At 36.5% G+C, this 17168-nt stretch overlaps 1 protein-coding gene across 1 annotated transcript in view; it reads right to left on the bottom strand.

Moving 5' to 3' along the window:
- Lama2 (laminin subunit alpha 2) overlaps positions 1–17168 on the bottom strand; it is a 581125-nt gene that overhangs the window by 434589 nt on the left and 129368 nt on the right. Inside the window, exon 2 of the mRNA XM_059272617.1 lies at positions 6218–6388. Coding sequence (XP_059128600.1) covers positions 6218–6388 — 171 coding nt within the window. The remainder of the gene's footprint in view (positions 1–6217; positions 6389–17168) is intronic.

The raw sequence follows: 17168 nt of genomic DNA, 5'->3' as shown, positions 1-17168 counted from the left end.
TCTTCTTTCTCCTAAGCCAGGAGCTCTGAAATTCTCGTATCTTCGAATTCATCTCACAGATCTCACAGAACAGAAATATCCCCACATCTCACAGCCCTGCTACATTTCTGGCTGTGTTGGAACCTTTTCTCATACTTCACAAGTTCTAGATCTTTTCTCTAAATATGCACAGAGCACATCTGGCTGAGGATGACAAGACCTTTGGTGTCCCTGTTTCCATTCTCAGGGCTGTGGTAAAGATGTCTCAGCCCCTCAGACCTCACGTGGAAGCCACCACATCTGCCCTCTGCAATGCCCACCAAGTATTGGTGAGATTCTCTGCTACTCTGTGACCCTGATGTTCATTCTGATATAAGTATGCTCTGCAGTACCAGTCTTAGGGGCTTGGACAAGATGAATTGTCTCAGAAACTATTCAGAGGTATACTGTGTGGTGGCTGATTTTGATTCTCAATCTAACTGGATCTGGAATCAACTAACAGACAAGCTGTTGACACACTTGTTCAGAAACTTGGATGCACCTTCCAGTGGCAGCCCAGACAAAAGAAGGTCCAAGAGAAAAACTTTATGCATGTTGTCTATATATCTGACTAGTATTTTATCTACTCTATTGCTGCCTCTGGTGCTTTTCTTGGCTCATAGCAGAATCTGGATTTTTCAGGCTTCCAACATGCACTGCAGGTCAGTGGCTCTGCAGGAAGCCTCCAAGAACTCAATACCAGGTTAGGACTGTTGAAGCACACGGTTTTTAGAACCAAGCTACTTGGTTCTTAGCTTCTTCCACGTGAAGATAGCCATTACTGGTCTATCTGGACCATATTGTGCAAGCCAGCATAAGAAATGCCCCTTTAATATACATTCATTGACCAGTGCTATTCTAGAGAACCCTGACACCATCCTTATTTTGAATACCCCTAATGAGTAAGCAAATTTTGTCACTATGAGGATCAATCCTACCCTCTTAATTTGCCAGCATAATACAGGAGCCGGGACATGTATTCTGTCTAATGATAAGGGATGAAAGACCACAAGACTTGGGGTACAAAGAGCAGGCATATTTGATGCCAGTTAGTTCTTGACTGCACTGTTTAGTACTTAACTGGCCATGGACAAATTACTTATTTTCCATTTTATCTCTAAAAGAGGGATGGCAATGCTCCACTCACAGCAGCATTTTCCAGATCCTCAACTTCCAGGAGAAAAGTAATATCAGATAGAAAAAATAATAATATGTGTGTAAGAGATTTGGAAAGTTAATATAAAAATTCTACCTTCAGAATTTTGTAAGTAATAGTAATCTTGAGTCTCATTTACAATCATCCAATGTACCATGAATTCAAAATTCATTCATAAATTAATGGACATTTAGAAACCTACAATTATTTTTAAAAATATAATATCAAATTAAGGAAAATTAAGTCAAATATATCCTTTTTACTTTCATGAAGACTATGGAACAATGCATTCATTGTCCTTATTATCACTGATCAGTGAAAATATTTGAGTGGAATCCCTTTCTTCAGAGGGTTGCCCATGCATGCTACTACTATGAGGAACATATTTGTGTAGTACTGAAATAAATTATGAGCCTGTTAATAATATGCATTGTTATGAATCTCACAAATTACAGTTAATAAAAATTGAAGATAAAAAACAACAAAACTATGGTCTTCATGTGTAAGAGTCTAATAGTAATATAAAAATTATCTTTTAAAACAAATAATATAACTGAGTCAGTAAAGTGCTCATTTCGTGTACATGACAATCCCCTGGGAGAGGAGTGCTGGATTTGTATGACCTCAGTACTATGGAAGAATTATCCCCACATCTCAGAGCCCTGTTACATTTTAGACTATGTTGGATCTTTTTTCCAGGAGAATAGTTAGGGCTCACTGGCCAGCAAACATAGCTTATTAGGCAAGCTCCAGGCAAATTACAGGGCCCTCAAAATCAAAAGTGGAGAGTGCCCAAGGACCAACACCCACAGTTATCCTCTGTTCTTTTCACATGAAACAGGACACACACAAGAGCCCACATCTTTGTACTCACATACATGAACACAGGCCTGCATACATTCATGAAAGAATGTTTATTAAATTTGCCATTTTCAGTCCGTGAATATTTTGATGTTAATTTTGCTTGTTTAGTCTTCTACATAATCTTCAACTAAAAACATAAAGTCGGATATTCATATTTTACCCCAAATATGATAATATAGGACAGAATTGTAATATAACATTGCCACTAGAATTTCAATACAACTACAGTGCTCCATGGACTTTGTATCAAGTCTTAGCATATCAATAGCTCATTGCGATAAGGCATCCTGTCTCAATAATCAAAAGAAAATTGATGAATATATTTAATAATTTGTGCCAGTTGAATTCTGTTGAAGTCAGGTATAATGTCACTTTATAAAAACAGCAAACAGCAGAAACATAACTAAACATCAACAAATGTCTCTGATAGTGTGAGTGGATGCAGAAATCAGCACATTAAGAATCAGAGCAATACCGAAGTGTGATTGGCATTGCCCTTACAGAAAAACAAATATAGAAAACATGGCCACAGCATCTTCCTAATTCTTCTTTATATCATTGTTCTCGTGTGTGGAAGCAAAGCATACGTGCAAACACATTTCCAAACAGAGTAAATAGGTTTTCAGTAATTTTCAAGAGAAGTTGTTTAGATGGGAATTGATATCTGCTGTCTCTGGTCAAATTGATATGAGAATCAGCCAGAAAATAGATGAGAATATGTATCAACAATTAACCATAATTCCCACTTTAATAATCATAATTAATTTGCAAATACTGAATAAGTGTTGGCAGAGTACCCTTATTTACAAAAGACAGAAACATAATATCCTCAAAAAAGATAAACTATACAAGTCAAAGAAAGAGCCAACTATATCTGAAAACTGGCTGGGGAATCATAAGACAATCTTCTCAAACTGTTTGTGTTTTAATTAAGAAACACAAACTACTAGCAGCCAGAAAGTTTGTTTCTTTTTTTTTTTTTTTGGCCTGGTGATTAAATGCAGACCTTGTGGATTTATTCTGGAAGGCCCCTGAATTTGTGGAAATTTATCATCTGTTACTACAACCTTTACTCAAGCACATTCACATAATTTATTGCCAAATTTTTATTCCTGTCATAGTTTATTCTTTCTGAGTTTCTAGTATCAAAACTGACTTTGAAATGTAATGAAGCTGCTCAGACTTAAAAGCAACACAAAGTAAATCCAGGCTGTGACAAGTTTAAGAGACTCCAAGACTCCAAGTGAGCAAACAGAGACCTGGAGCTCTCCTCCTATGCACCTCGTTTCACTAAAGAATCATTTCTGGCTTTGGTGTGGAAAACTTGGTGTGTCAAACTTGGTGTGTCCATATCAAAATATAAGTCTCTTCCACAGAGATGCAAGAGACCCCAAACACAGAACCTTAAAGCAGGCAAGGGACAGGATGGGTCAGTGACTCTGCTGGACAAGGATGAGTCATCCATTTCTCCAACCAGGAGTCTCCACCTAATCACTCTCCATCCCAAACTTTGCATCATCCATTATTGCTGCTTCTAGGACATTACTCACTTCCATCTTTCTCTGTTGCATATTAAAATATTTACATACTGAAATGTATTTGTATATTTAATATACTTAGATCATATTATACAGCAATTATAATTTCATATTTAATACATTTTATATAAGCATAAATATAGTGATGTCAACACATCTATCTTTCTAATCCTCTCTCTTTCCCATCCTAGTCTAAGCACACAGCTACACATTCTCACCACCCCAGGTCCACCATTCACCTGCTGCCATGTCCAGGCTTCTAGGCTTTCATGTCTTAATGAAAACTGAGGTACCAGTGCCTGAATAGATGGCAATTTCTGTCCGCCAGAACTCATCTTCATTCCCAGTGAACGTACAAGCTGTTATCCATCAATTCATTTCTTTTTCTGGCTTTTTCTTCAATTTCTTTGCTGTCCTGTATATCTCCTCTATCGTCTCTGCCTTCTCCCTTGGGGTCCATGCAGACATTTGCTACTTCTCTTTTTACCCCCTCAGTACCTGCACCATTAATCCTACCTCTTTATTCTCTATTTGGTGTCACATTCTCCTGATTGCCCACTTAGAAATCTTTTTATTTCATCACCTGCCTAGATTATCCATAGTAATTTCCTTACCTAGTAAAGCTTCACCAGGGCTCTGGCACTGGTCCTTGGCTCTTAATATACCATACCATAGATAGAAAGACCAAAGATGTGTGTTATCACTGCTCACACCTATGCATACACCAGAGTTACTAAAAGATAAGACAGTCTTTTCATGGATGCCCTCTATAAAATAGTTTTTCAAATACTCTGGATATACAACATCAATAATTTTAATCACAGAAGTGTCCATATATTCATATGTATAGATATATTTATCCAATTTTTAAATCCCTAAATTTGATATAATGCCATTTAGCTACTATTCTCAATCTCTCTCTCTCTCTCTCTCTCTCTCTCTCTCTCTCTCTCTCTCTCTCTCTCTCTCTCTCTCTGTGTGTGTGTGTGTGTGTGTGTGTGTGTGTGTGTGTATGTGTGTTATAGTCTTGTTTTCTTGCTGAGATGAAAAAGAATCCACAAACTGCAAAATCAGGTTTTCTTCCCTTTCCTTCCATTAAGAACAGCTCAATTAATTATTCTCCTTAGTACTAAAATATAGTAGAAGAACATTTGTCTAAACCCATATGGACTGTACATCACTAAAAGTGAGACCCAATGTAAATTGTGAGGGTTGGATTATAATGTGTCAATATAGGTTCAGCAGTGTAGATTAGCACTCTAGAGAGCAGGGATAATGGAGATTGAAATTCTGTTGAGAAGGCCACACATATGCTGGGGAAGGGGATATTTGGGATATCTTGGTACTTTATTCTTTATTTTACCGGCAACCTAATACTGTATTTAATAATAGTATGTGAATAGCATTGACCAAATTTGAAAATTGTCTAATTATGAAATTATGTTTCCACCATAACTTCAATTTCCATTATTTACTCTATTAGTCTCTCTTCTAGGCAATCAATATAGATGCAAATATACCTCTAAGCCAGTCTTATCTCTAAAATTATTTTGAATCATTTCCCTTTATCATACAAATCATTTACAAGTTAAAGCAATTACACATAGTCCCCTCAATATGCCATGTTGCATCATATCCTCTAGGTGTGTGTGTGTGTGTGTGTGTGTGTGTGTGTGTGTGTGACTTACTTTGATAATCCACTTATCTTCCTAACTTGCGCTGCCTCCATCCAGGCATGACTCTCTCCCTGTGCTTAGGTCTTCTTGCCAAGTTCTTAGTGCCTGATTTACTTTTCCCTTTTCCTGATTTTCTCATTATTTCTCTAAATCAAAGAATATAACTTTATGCTCTTGTATTGATCATAGCATATGTTCTTAATCTGTGGAATAAATATATGGTTCACAGAGGCTGACAAGAGAGCTTGGCATTCACCTCTTATTGGCCATTCTCCCATTGGTTTGTAGGACCCTTCATAAGTTGTTTCCAGCTTCTACACTCCACATATGTCTAGACTCCACCCTCTGGAAATTTCGGTTCTTGTCATTCTTAACTATTTGCACATCTTTTTACAAGGAAGATTTTCTGAATTTGTTTCCTTCCTCACCTTGCTTTTCTCATCTCCTCTTCACTTATTAACCTCCTTAGTTCATACTTGGCCTAGGCTGCCAGCTTCACCACAGTTTCCTCAGGTAAGCCTTCTCTTACACTCAGACTGAACTTATGACCTCTTCTTTCACTTCAGGTCCTGTGTTCATTAACCCCTGGCTCACTAGTTGAAGGCAGGACAATACTTTATTCCCCTTGGATCTCAAGAACAATACCTCAAAAATAGGTAATGAATGAACAGCCAAATTCCATGAGAATCACCACATCCCCAGAGAGCATTCTCGGGTCAGTGATCCTAGTAACTGACACAGAACTTCAACTAGTGAATTCTCCTCTATTATTGAACTTGGTATATGTATGGGACACTGGTGCTAAAATATGTTTATAGAATGACTAAAAGGTACCACAGAAAGCTCAACAAAAAATTCTAGAATTCTTAGGCTCACAAGTCCCTTGAACTTAATGCAACTTGGCCTCAATGTCTATTTATCATCCATTCCATTTAGTGCCATACAAATACATATAGAATACATACGATGTGGATGGCTGCTGTTTTGATTGCAGATTCGACACTGAGGGTTCCTCACAGGCTGCCCAGGGACATGCTCCACCAACTTGCAGTACATTTCAGGTCCCTTTTCCCCACATGTAGCATTGGTTGTGATGAGCGCATTAGAAGCAAGGTTCAGGACAGCAGGAAATAAACCTGAAAAAAGAGTGACAAATGAAGGTATGTCACACAAATTGTTTGCTGTGTTTAAAGTACAACTAAGTTAAGATATCATTCAGGGAATTAAATCAATCAAAAATCAAATAATTAGTGACTAAACACCTGACTTAAGTCAATAGAATGACTAAGAGGGACCACAGAAAGCTCAACAAAACATTCTAGAATTCTTAGGCTCACAAGTCCCTGCACTGCATCAAAAGTACATTATTAAGAGAATATTTCTTTTACTTTCTGGGTCTCAAGACGTTATCTTAACATTTAGCCTCTAAAAATTTAATTTAAATAGCCATTTCTCAAGCAGACATTTAAAAATAGCCTTTATGTATTTGATATGATGGTATTATTCAATTTGAGTCTACTGTATTCCATCTCTGCTAGCTAATACCCAGTATTAAGCTACAATCATATGTAATTTCTATACTACTATGTACCTATGTTTCTCATGGTACTTTTATATCCCAATTATCACTTAGTGTAAATTACTACTACAACATATGCATATGCAGACTGGAAAAAATACAGTGCTAAAAGATCTTAGAAAACTATTTATTTCTGGTTTCTGTGATACCACAACTTTATCATAGCCATAGTAGTCAATGATCATAGGACAGAAATTCCTGCTTTGGGTCTAACAGAAGGATTTGACTTATGTAGGTCCATCTCAGTGCAAAGTTGGAGAGGCCTCTTGTTCCAGCTCAGAACCCAGTGCAGGCTTTTTACTTCCTCCTAGGTAATGCCAATTCTGCTACATGCATGTCTACAACTAGCATTCCATGAGCCTCCTTTCAATGACAATGCCATGAAGTCAAACACCAAAAGCCCTTCTTTTACTGAAACCTCATCATAAAGAAGACATACTTGAGATGACAAATAAGTAGACTTGATTTGTACATGGAACGTTCTAGCCACTCAGGCTGTCTCTGCTCTGTACCTGGACCAGGGATGTCTCTATCATTTCAACTTCAGACAGAAAGTTTTCTTAACTGCGTTCTATGTATGGTGTTTGGCTGAGACCCTTGGACTCATTAGCTCATAGATGCTTTCTGCTTTAACTTCAAGCATTAACACATGGTGAAGACAGAGTCGGAACCCAGCCTATCTACAAGATGGAGAGACGACATACATGTTGGCTCATAAATATCAGCCGGCACCAGCTGCCTTTGTGGCTAGCAGCCTTCTCTGTTAGTGCACATCCACAACATGCCTGATACTATTCCATCCATGTCTGTCATCACTCTAGTGCTTTTCATCTTTGTGGACTAATTTGTGCCACAAAACAGCCACGTGATCTGCGTGCTACTTGACCTCTACTTTATCAAGCTGCTAAGCAACTTGCCTGGGAGACAGATGGCAAACAGCAGGGCTGTACTTCACAACCAAGACATCTGACCCCAGAGTCTAGCCTCTTCACACTGCCATGGTGTGATACAAAACATATGTTTTGTATTCATTTGTAGCCTTAGTTGACCTTAGAATTGCACTGAAAGAATTTTTTAAAAAGGAAAGCCAGAAAGAGTATTTAAAATATTGGATTGGACTCTTATGTGTTTGTGTTTGATTACTGAATTTTCTTTTGGACCAGAAGAATAAGAAAAACATAAAACATATTTTAAATATTGTGATCTTTATTGTAATCAGTTTTAAAACTTTAGAAGTAGATAAAGCGATACCTCAGCTATCATACATTGCTCCCAAATTGCTATATGTATATATCCTTACAGCTTCTGTTTCCACACTCTCCAGTCTCTAAATGCCCCTGACTCCCCTCCTCTAATGAACCCCCCTCCTTAGCATTCTTGTTTTAAGCTTGTTTTCAGCTAACAGTTATTTGAAGTTTACACCTTTCCCTCATTTTCTAGCATTTTAACACTTAGTTCTGTTACTTAATCCCATTCACTAGCTCAACCATTCTTTCTATTGACTTTGCTCACCTCTACATCTTCTGGCCTTCCCACAATGAACCAATCTATTCATGTAATGTGGTCAGCTTATCTGATCACTGTTCAGAGAAATACTAGCCAGTCACAAAAATATCATCTTTACTTCACAAGAAATACAGAGTGTTTTGTAAAAAGTAAAATGATACAACAGGCATGCACTATATTTTTCATTTTATCTTCTCTACATACCAAATAAATGTTATTGGAAATAGTCTCACCATTTTGTGAAGTTACGAAATTGCAAATTTTAAATAATTAGTCTCCAGAGAACTACTTCTGTATCTTAGGCATTTTATTATCTAGTTTAGTAAATTATATATGATGAAATAAATGAGGTTCATCTAGATGTCTTTTCCTCAGTTGTTCTGCACCATTTTATGCTACTGTAAAATTATTCTTTCATCAAAGGTATTTTTGAGCATGCACTAAACCATATATCCAAAAAGTTGAGAAATACTAAGATGAACTTCATGAGGAAGGGAACTTTAAATGAGCTCTTGGGAGAAACTAAAGCTTATTTTGTAGAAAAACACAAGAAAGGAATGAGTAAGAGTGCTAGCCAGAGGAAATGGTGTCTGAGTTGGACTTTCTGGACAATCTATGGTCATTCTGGAACTGTCAGAGTATCTGAACCTGCCTTTGACCTATCACATAAGAGAATGTAACTGGATAGGTATGTGACATGGATATAGATGCATATACCACACATAATACACATAGTGGTTCATCAAAGCAGACTACTGTATGTTTGTCATTACTGGCCATTCATTTTCCTTACTTATTCCCTCTTCTTCAAATATGTAATTTAAAGTAAAAAAATAAAGTGTGAGAAGAAAAACATCTGCTTGGTTTTCTGTTTGGAGAAGAGCTATATCTTTCTTTCTGGGTAGTAACCTGAGGCTAGGTAGTTAAGTTCTGTCTAATGCCTTCCAGGAAAACCAGTTTATATATACAAAAGCTACCTTCAGCCTGCTGTAGATATGTAGGTAATGTGAATTTGGTTCCATTGTTTTTCTCTCTTCTTTAACTGATAACTAGTCCTGAACTTCCTATGACATTGGTTTTGTCTTGTTAATATTGGCAAACCCTTTGTATTCTGAGGTGGTGCAGCCCTGTAGGACTTAATTTGAGAAGACCAGACCTGTGCTATCTAAGGACAAAGCAATCACGAAAGAAGGATCAGAAAGAGAGATGCAGGACCACACTATTTAGTGGGTATTCTATGTTTATAATATAGAAAACTGGATTCCATGCCATTTTTTTTCCTACGGGAGTATATGGATCAAATGAATGAGAAAGATATAGCCATAAAAGGATTATAGGTGCCTAAGCGATATTGATCAAGAAATGTTATGTTCTTCATGGTGTTTAATTCCCAATCATCCTACTGTGCAGTTGCAGTTTAGAAAAGCAGTGCAGTTCAAAGGAGATAAATAACACACAGTTAAGACTGATAATATAATTTGAACCTACCTCTGAAAAGCTCAGAATGCTTAATGAAGAGTTAGACCTTGGTCCTCTGAAAAATTTTATCAATTTATGTACTTCATAAAACAAATAACTTAGTCACCACTCCAATATTGCTTCAAGGGGTTTTTATGTATTATATTAAAGATATTAATTAAATTTATATCTAGCATCTTTCACTTTTTTTCTGTTGATTTGCTTCTACCATACTTATTGATCGTATACTCAAATTAACCTCTTCACGGTATAATAGCCTTGCTTCAAGGTCAAAGAGCAGCTGCTTTATCAAATTTTATTATTATTTTGCTGTTTGTTTTGTAAAAAGCAGTGAAATGTATTGGTCTTGGAAGGTCCTCAATTAGTTGTTAATGACCAATTCAAAGAATAGGTCGATATTTGAGCTTTTATTGAATCTTTGGCATGTCATATTCTGAATTACAATGCATTTTCATTATATGCTAAATCTATTAGGCTATTTCCATCATTCCCTCTCAAAAGCATCAGGATGATATCTATTGTCATTCTCGATATGGGTCACCTGCTAAGATTATATAACCATTAGGACTGCAGATGAACTACAAATAGCTGATGAACATTTTAAGAATATTGACTTGCAAGTTCTCAATTCAATTTGAGATCCTGCAATTTTAATAACATAAAACCTAGTGGTTATTATCCATATAATCATGATTGACGGTTTTCTGAGTAGATTCTAAACTAAATAAAATTTAGTTGGATTTACAGAAACAAAGTCTGATGTAAGCTAAATGAATATTTACTCTATCTATTATGTGTATGAGAAATTACAATATGCTTAATGCTTAAAAAAGGAATATATTTAGTTTTCTATTGTATATATTTGGTAAATATATAACTTGAAAAAAGTCTAGATCTAAATAAGGGAACAAAATAAAAAAAATTGTTCTATTCTGGCAAATATTTAGAAAACTCACTGCAAGTTCATTGGTTTTGTTTGGCATATTTAAAATGTTTACTTGTTCACAATGTGGCATGTCCACACATATTGGCATGGTTTTCATGTTCTACATAGTCAGAGCTGCACACTTTGGCTTTCAGTGGTGGGTGCATTTTTTAAAATCTACTTAAGCTCCTTTCAAAGCAAAGCAAGTGTTGGTTCTGATTGGTCCAAAGCTATCTATGGAAGATAAAAGCTGTGGCTTCTCAAAATACCTGTCTGTCTATTGACATGGGAGCTGCTGTTGAAACAGAGGAACCTAGAATATTAAAGGCAGAGGAAGGGTGTATGCACCCAAGAAAGAAATGCCATATGATCATTTCACAACATCCATGGTTTCATTTACTGGAAGAATCAAATCAAAGAGCAAAACCAAGGAGCCACAACTGCTCTCAAGTGACAAAGAAGATACTAGAACAGAGAGAGTCACAGAAAAAGTGACTCCAAACCTGTTTCCAAACCCTGCCCAAAGGTTAGATGCCAAGAACTCTACTCTAGCAGGGCTTGGAAGGTTACAGATTTGAGCTTGAAGTGTGAATATAGTTAGTTAACTACCAAAAAGAAGCTGGGAGAGCATTCTTCACAAGACCACAACAGAATCCACAGTTTCTACAAAATGTTTCACAAAATCCAATGCACACTTAAAAAGATCCCTAGACAAAGAAATAATAAATTCTAACTCAAATTTAAAGAAAAGGTCCTCAATAGAGATCACTGCTGAGATCAAACACATATTGGAATAAGCAAACAAATGTTTCAACACAGTTTTCTAACTGTATTAACTGATATAGACTCACAGGCAGTGCTTGCAATGACAAGAAATTTAAGAATCTTTTTATCAAAGTTGAAATGACAACACATAATTCAATTATCTGGAACATTTAAGTCAATTACTTATAACATATTACATATTACATATAATTAATATGTCATGGAAATAGATATGAAAAAGGCAAAGACAGCAAAATATTAATTTTAGACTCTCAATTGTGCATAAACTTGTGTTTAACATGTAAGTTTTTTTTTTTAAACTCTGCTTCATAGAGGAAAATTTTCATCACAAAATTTTGACAGGAAAACTCTATAGAAACGGGCCTGGCTTGGTGGTTAAGAGCACATGCCGCTCTTCTAGAGGATTGAATTTGGTTCCCAGTGTTAATGTCAGGCAGCTCACACCCACCTATAACTAGCACAAAGAGAGGATCTAATTCCCTCTTCTGATTTCTGCACCCATGTGACACATACACACATACATTCACAGAAGCCATTTTTAATTCAGTAGGTGTAAGATTCATCTTATGCTTTGGTTTCAATATACTTGCAATATCAGCACAAGCAAAATTTAAATTAACATTTCTTAAATATTGAAAGGATGATCGGATGCTACAAAGGAAACTGTCCTTTCAAACTTCCCCAGAACAAGATGAACTGAACAAAGAGAGCACTTGATCGCAAACTATTGCTCCCGACACACCTGAGGTCCCTCAACCAGCAGGAACTCTACTTTCTCTGGGCAACTTTCCAATTCCAGTTTCCCTTTCAAGTAAATAAAAGATTTTGACTTTGGATCATATTAAGTACATAAGAGTTATATTATGAAGAATGGTATGAGTCCGTATGAAATGCATTCAGCACAGTGGCTGAGTTGTGTGCATGTGTGTGTGTGTGTGTGTGTGTGTGTGTGTGTGTGTGTGAGAGAGAGAGAGAGAGAGAGAGAGAGAGAGAGAGAGAGAGAGAGAGAGAGAGATTCTGTAAGTGGTGTGGTACTGTGTGTGTGTGCTTGTGTGTGTGGTTTGTGAGTGATATAGTACTGTGAGTGGTGTGTGTGTGTGTGTGTGTGTGTGTGTGTGTGTGTATGTGTGGTGTTGCATACTGGTGCATTTGTTTGTGTATGTATGCATGTGGAGGCCAGAGGTCAATATCAAGTGTCTTCCCAGGCTGCCTATGAGAGACAAGATCTCTCCCTGAACCTGAAGCTCACTGACTCTGCCATACTCGCTGGCCAGAGAGCTCCAGGGATATTTTAGTCTTTACCTCCTCCTGGCACTCGGATTATAGGCACATCCTGTATGCCTAGCTGGATGTGGATGCTAGGGATCTAAGTCCCCGAGGGTCCTTTTACTTGAGCAATAAGCTTTTACTAATTGAGTGATCTCTTCTTAAGCCTGAAAATTAATTTTCTTTCTAAAGCCCGCCCTGTCCCATCCCTGTTCACATTGAAGGGGCACCATCCTGGCCTGCTCCTTCACTGCTGAGTCATGTGCAAACTGGCCTGCTCTCCTTCTCCCTGCTGTCTCCGTGAAGTCATCGCCCCACTTCTCTGCTAGCTTCACAGGTCCTATTGTTCATTTCCAAGCTGCTTCAACAAAGCACTGCTTCCTGTCACCTGAATCCTCGCCTTCCTCTGACAACTGTATTACTTCTGATCTCCCAGTAGGCCCACAGTAGGTCCACAGAATCCTTCTGGTTCATTAAAGGGACTTGCAAATCAGTTCATCTCATATCTCTCAGTAACTCCTTTTCCAAGATTTGAATAATCCTCCTATTCCATATACTCTTCTCCAATATTGAAGACCACCCCAAAAGTGCTGCCTGATGCAGTCATTTTTATCCCCCAAATTTCTACCATTCTCATCAAACGTATACTTATTAGCCAGTGGGAATTGCAATGTGCTGAAATCAGGAATGGTAAAAAGTATTTTGTGAATGTTTACGTACAACTTCATCATTGTAAGAAATCCACTTCCAATTCATTAATTTTGTCTTCAGATTAACTCTAGTATATACTATATGTAGTTAAAGTTACCTAACTAGTCTTTCTGTCTGACTTTACTCCCTCGATTTTTGACAGTGTCGTTGAAGTGATCTTTCCAAAACATCCTGTCACTTCCTGTTTTAAGGCATTTGTGAGTTGCCTGTTGCACACAGCATAGAAGCCAGATTCCATGGTCAGCTCCATGTTAACACCAGGCTGCATGCCTTCCTACACCCACGCTGGCCTATGTCATTCTGTTTACAAGTACAGCAAGTATTTCAAAACTCCGTTTGTGTGATAGAATTTTGTCCTTTCTACATAGTCTGTGCAATATGCTTATCTACTCAGCTCTCATGACCGAGTTCAAATATTCCTTAGAGTGTGAACATGTTTCCTGATTTTGCTACACTGAATTTGTTTCCTTCCTGGTGTGGTATAGTACATTTTATTATAATCCTCATAATGTTTTAATCCTGTGCAATGGCTAGCTAGTCTACGATTGAGTATAAAAACAACACCAACTAACATATAATACCACAGATATTGAAATGTATTAGATGAGAATAAAAATGTGCACTATATAATCCTTCTGGGGAAGACTTACCCACAAAGCCAATAAACTTATTGGTGCCTTGGGATGACAAAAATATGGAATTGCTTTGCTGTTTTAGCCAAATGACAAAAAAAAAAAATGGAAGGAAAAAGTCATACCATTTGAAAAATAAAGGAAACTTTGACCACATCCTTCTTTCCTCCATCCTTACTCCATTTCCATTTTTTCTATTCTATTACAAATGCCCAAATGGACAAATACATATGCACAGTTGCTTCACCTATATATTTATAGGGAGGAAAAACCCTCTGCGAATTGCCTATTACCTACAGCATAACAGCCAGATCGCTTGGTAACCAGACTCCCACCTAACTCTCTGCATGGCCACTAATCAGAACTAGTTTTAAAAAGGTACAACAATAACACAATAATCATGATCATACATAGCAATAAGGTCACTTAATGAATGGATTTTAAAGTGAAAAATATATTTTTTTTAGCTTTAAATCATTGAACTTTCTACTTGTATTACCTTTGTGTAAATGTTGATAAATTATTATTTTACATTATCATTTTTAAAGACCCAATATATTTAGTGTATAAATTAAAGGAAATTTAATGTTATATGGCATTAATACATCTAGACAAGTCTTTCCTTTGTTATCAGCTTAAATACTAAACTAGCTAAATATTGTGGAGTAGCTGTCTTTGTTACTTATGTCTAGTACAATATTGTACTTATATAGTTACCAGTCAAAGGTACCTATATGGACATATACATATATTTAAGTATATATATATATATATATATATATATATATATATATATATATATTTGCATGTATATATATATACTTAATTTCTCAAAAAATACTTCTTGTTAGTTTTCATAATTTAGCTTGAAATATCCACATTAATACATATAACTGATATCTAATGGTATTTGGTGGCTTGCTGAGAAAAAAAATTCTTGAGTCACAAAACAACTGTTTTCAATATACTCGTTTTAATGATGGAGTTCAGTCATGTATTATTCATAATACGTGGCAGATCTCTGCCTTTCTCCTTATCATTTCCTCTTTTCTTGTCATCATAGTCAGAGTACACAGTATTTCTCTCTGAGTTCTTGCCAAGCACCTATCACCTCTCAAGAGAAAAAAGAAAAAAGTGTGTGGAGTGGAGCTGTTTGAATATTTCTAATTTTCCATTTCAGTTTCTGGGTCTGTAGAGCATTTTAAAATATATTCATGCGTGTAAACAGAGCTGTTTGCAAGTGATTCACTATTTAAAAGACAAAAGAGAACATGCCAATTGCAAATGTTCTAAGATGTGTCAAGGAAGTAAAAGAGACACTTGTCTGTTGAAATCCTAGCTATGTGGGTGTGTAGGAATATACTAGTATAAAACAAAATTGGAAAAAAACAAAACGTTGAAGAGAATGGCTTCCAGCTGTGCACCACAGGAAGTACTTTTAATGCTCTCCATCCACAATGCAGATGACGAGTTTTATAGTACTGAAAAATCAGCCCAATTTGAACTAATCGCCGTCCAGACACACAGCAGTTGAGAGCTAGGAGAAAAATAACATCCAACCCAGTTGGCCAGAAGCAAACAAAGCCAAGGAGACAATGTATTCCAGTTCTGTTTCCACGACTTGCAAATTCATGTCGTAATTCATCACTTAATTCTGCCCTTCCAAATTTTTTATGCTTCCAGAATAAAAGAACATTTCCAAAGTCTCTGATTTGGTCTCCCTTTTTATTTTTTATTTTTTCACCAGAAACAAACAAACAGAAAAAGTAGTTAGGTTTCTCTGAGGAATTTATTTTAAAGAACACTTACTCTTAGTTTGTTTGTTTTTAATAGAGAAAGACAAAAATTCAAGCAGGCTTTATTTTTTTAATCACCAAAACGGAAATAAACCAAACACGATCAGATGAACCGCCATTGGTTGTATACAAGATCCGCTGACAGGTATCAGTATTAACTCTGCATAACAGATACACACTAAAGTAAGCATTACGAACACAAACGGCTTCTCAACCACTCGGTCCAGCCTAGAAGACATTAGTATATAACAAATCCTAATTAAAGCAGTAGTAAATCCTAATTACCATATCAATTTGCTAGAGCCTAAAATTAAGACATACCTGAGAAAGTAACTGTCATTATAACCCAAATACCTGGGAGGAACAATGATGTACAAAGGAAATCATAATAGTTTGTAACATGCTTTCAGATGGTGATATTTGTACTTCAGTCTCTCTCAATTTCTGAACATACTATATGAAATCAATTCTAACTATGTGCTTGGCAAAGTATTTACTATAACATACTTCTTGAAGTGAAAAAAAAAAACAAATTTAGCAAGATATCTTTGTGACCAGATTGAACATATTTTAATCTCAAGTTTAATTGCCCTAGAAACAGGTCCCCACCATCCTTTGCTTCCATCCCTTACCTGTTGTCATGCACACGCTGCTCTGCTTACATTTCCAGTCCCTATCAAAGGCATGAAAATCCTACCTGACACCCTGGCAAAACTAGAATCTACCCACTGTTCTGTGTGTGTTTGACTATGTTCTTCCTGTGGGAGAATCCTGAATAACAATCCAGATGGTTTTCAAAATCAGTATGTTAAAAAAAAAATAATCATCTTTGTTGAGACATTTATTTGGAATGTTCTAGCATGAGGATACCCAAATTTATATTGAGGGGGTAGCAGTTGGGGTGAATCAATTGCATCAAGGGTCCATCCAACCTCACTTCATCAGTATCAACAGAACATATGCTCAGTGCCTGCTTTTGTCTGCCTGTTCCAAAACCAACTCTACAAATCGGATGTCTCCTTGATAGGTCTTTACGTTACTGAAGTTGAAGTTGAGAGGCTTGCTTATAATGTAACAAACCAATAGAAAACTTTATACTATGTTTGCTGTAATAATAATCCAACAACAAAAACTAAAAAATGAAAAATCTCTATACTACCTGCTATATTAGGAGCACATGCTTACATGTATAGCCTGCAAGATAAGGGATTCATTCGCCTATGTTTTGATGAACAC

This window comes from Peromyscus eremicus, chromosome 8b (assembly GCF_949786415.1).
Source record: "Peromyscus eremicus chromosome 8b, PerEre_H2_v1, whole genome shotgun sequence".
Taxonomy (NCBI): domain Eukaryota; kingdom Metazoa; phylum Chordata; class Mammalia; order Rodentia; family Cricetidae; genus Peromyscus; species Peromyscus eremicus.
Note: the sequence above shows the minus strand (reverse complement) of the source record. Positions and strands in the feature narration are given on the sequence as shown.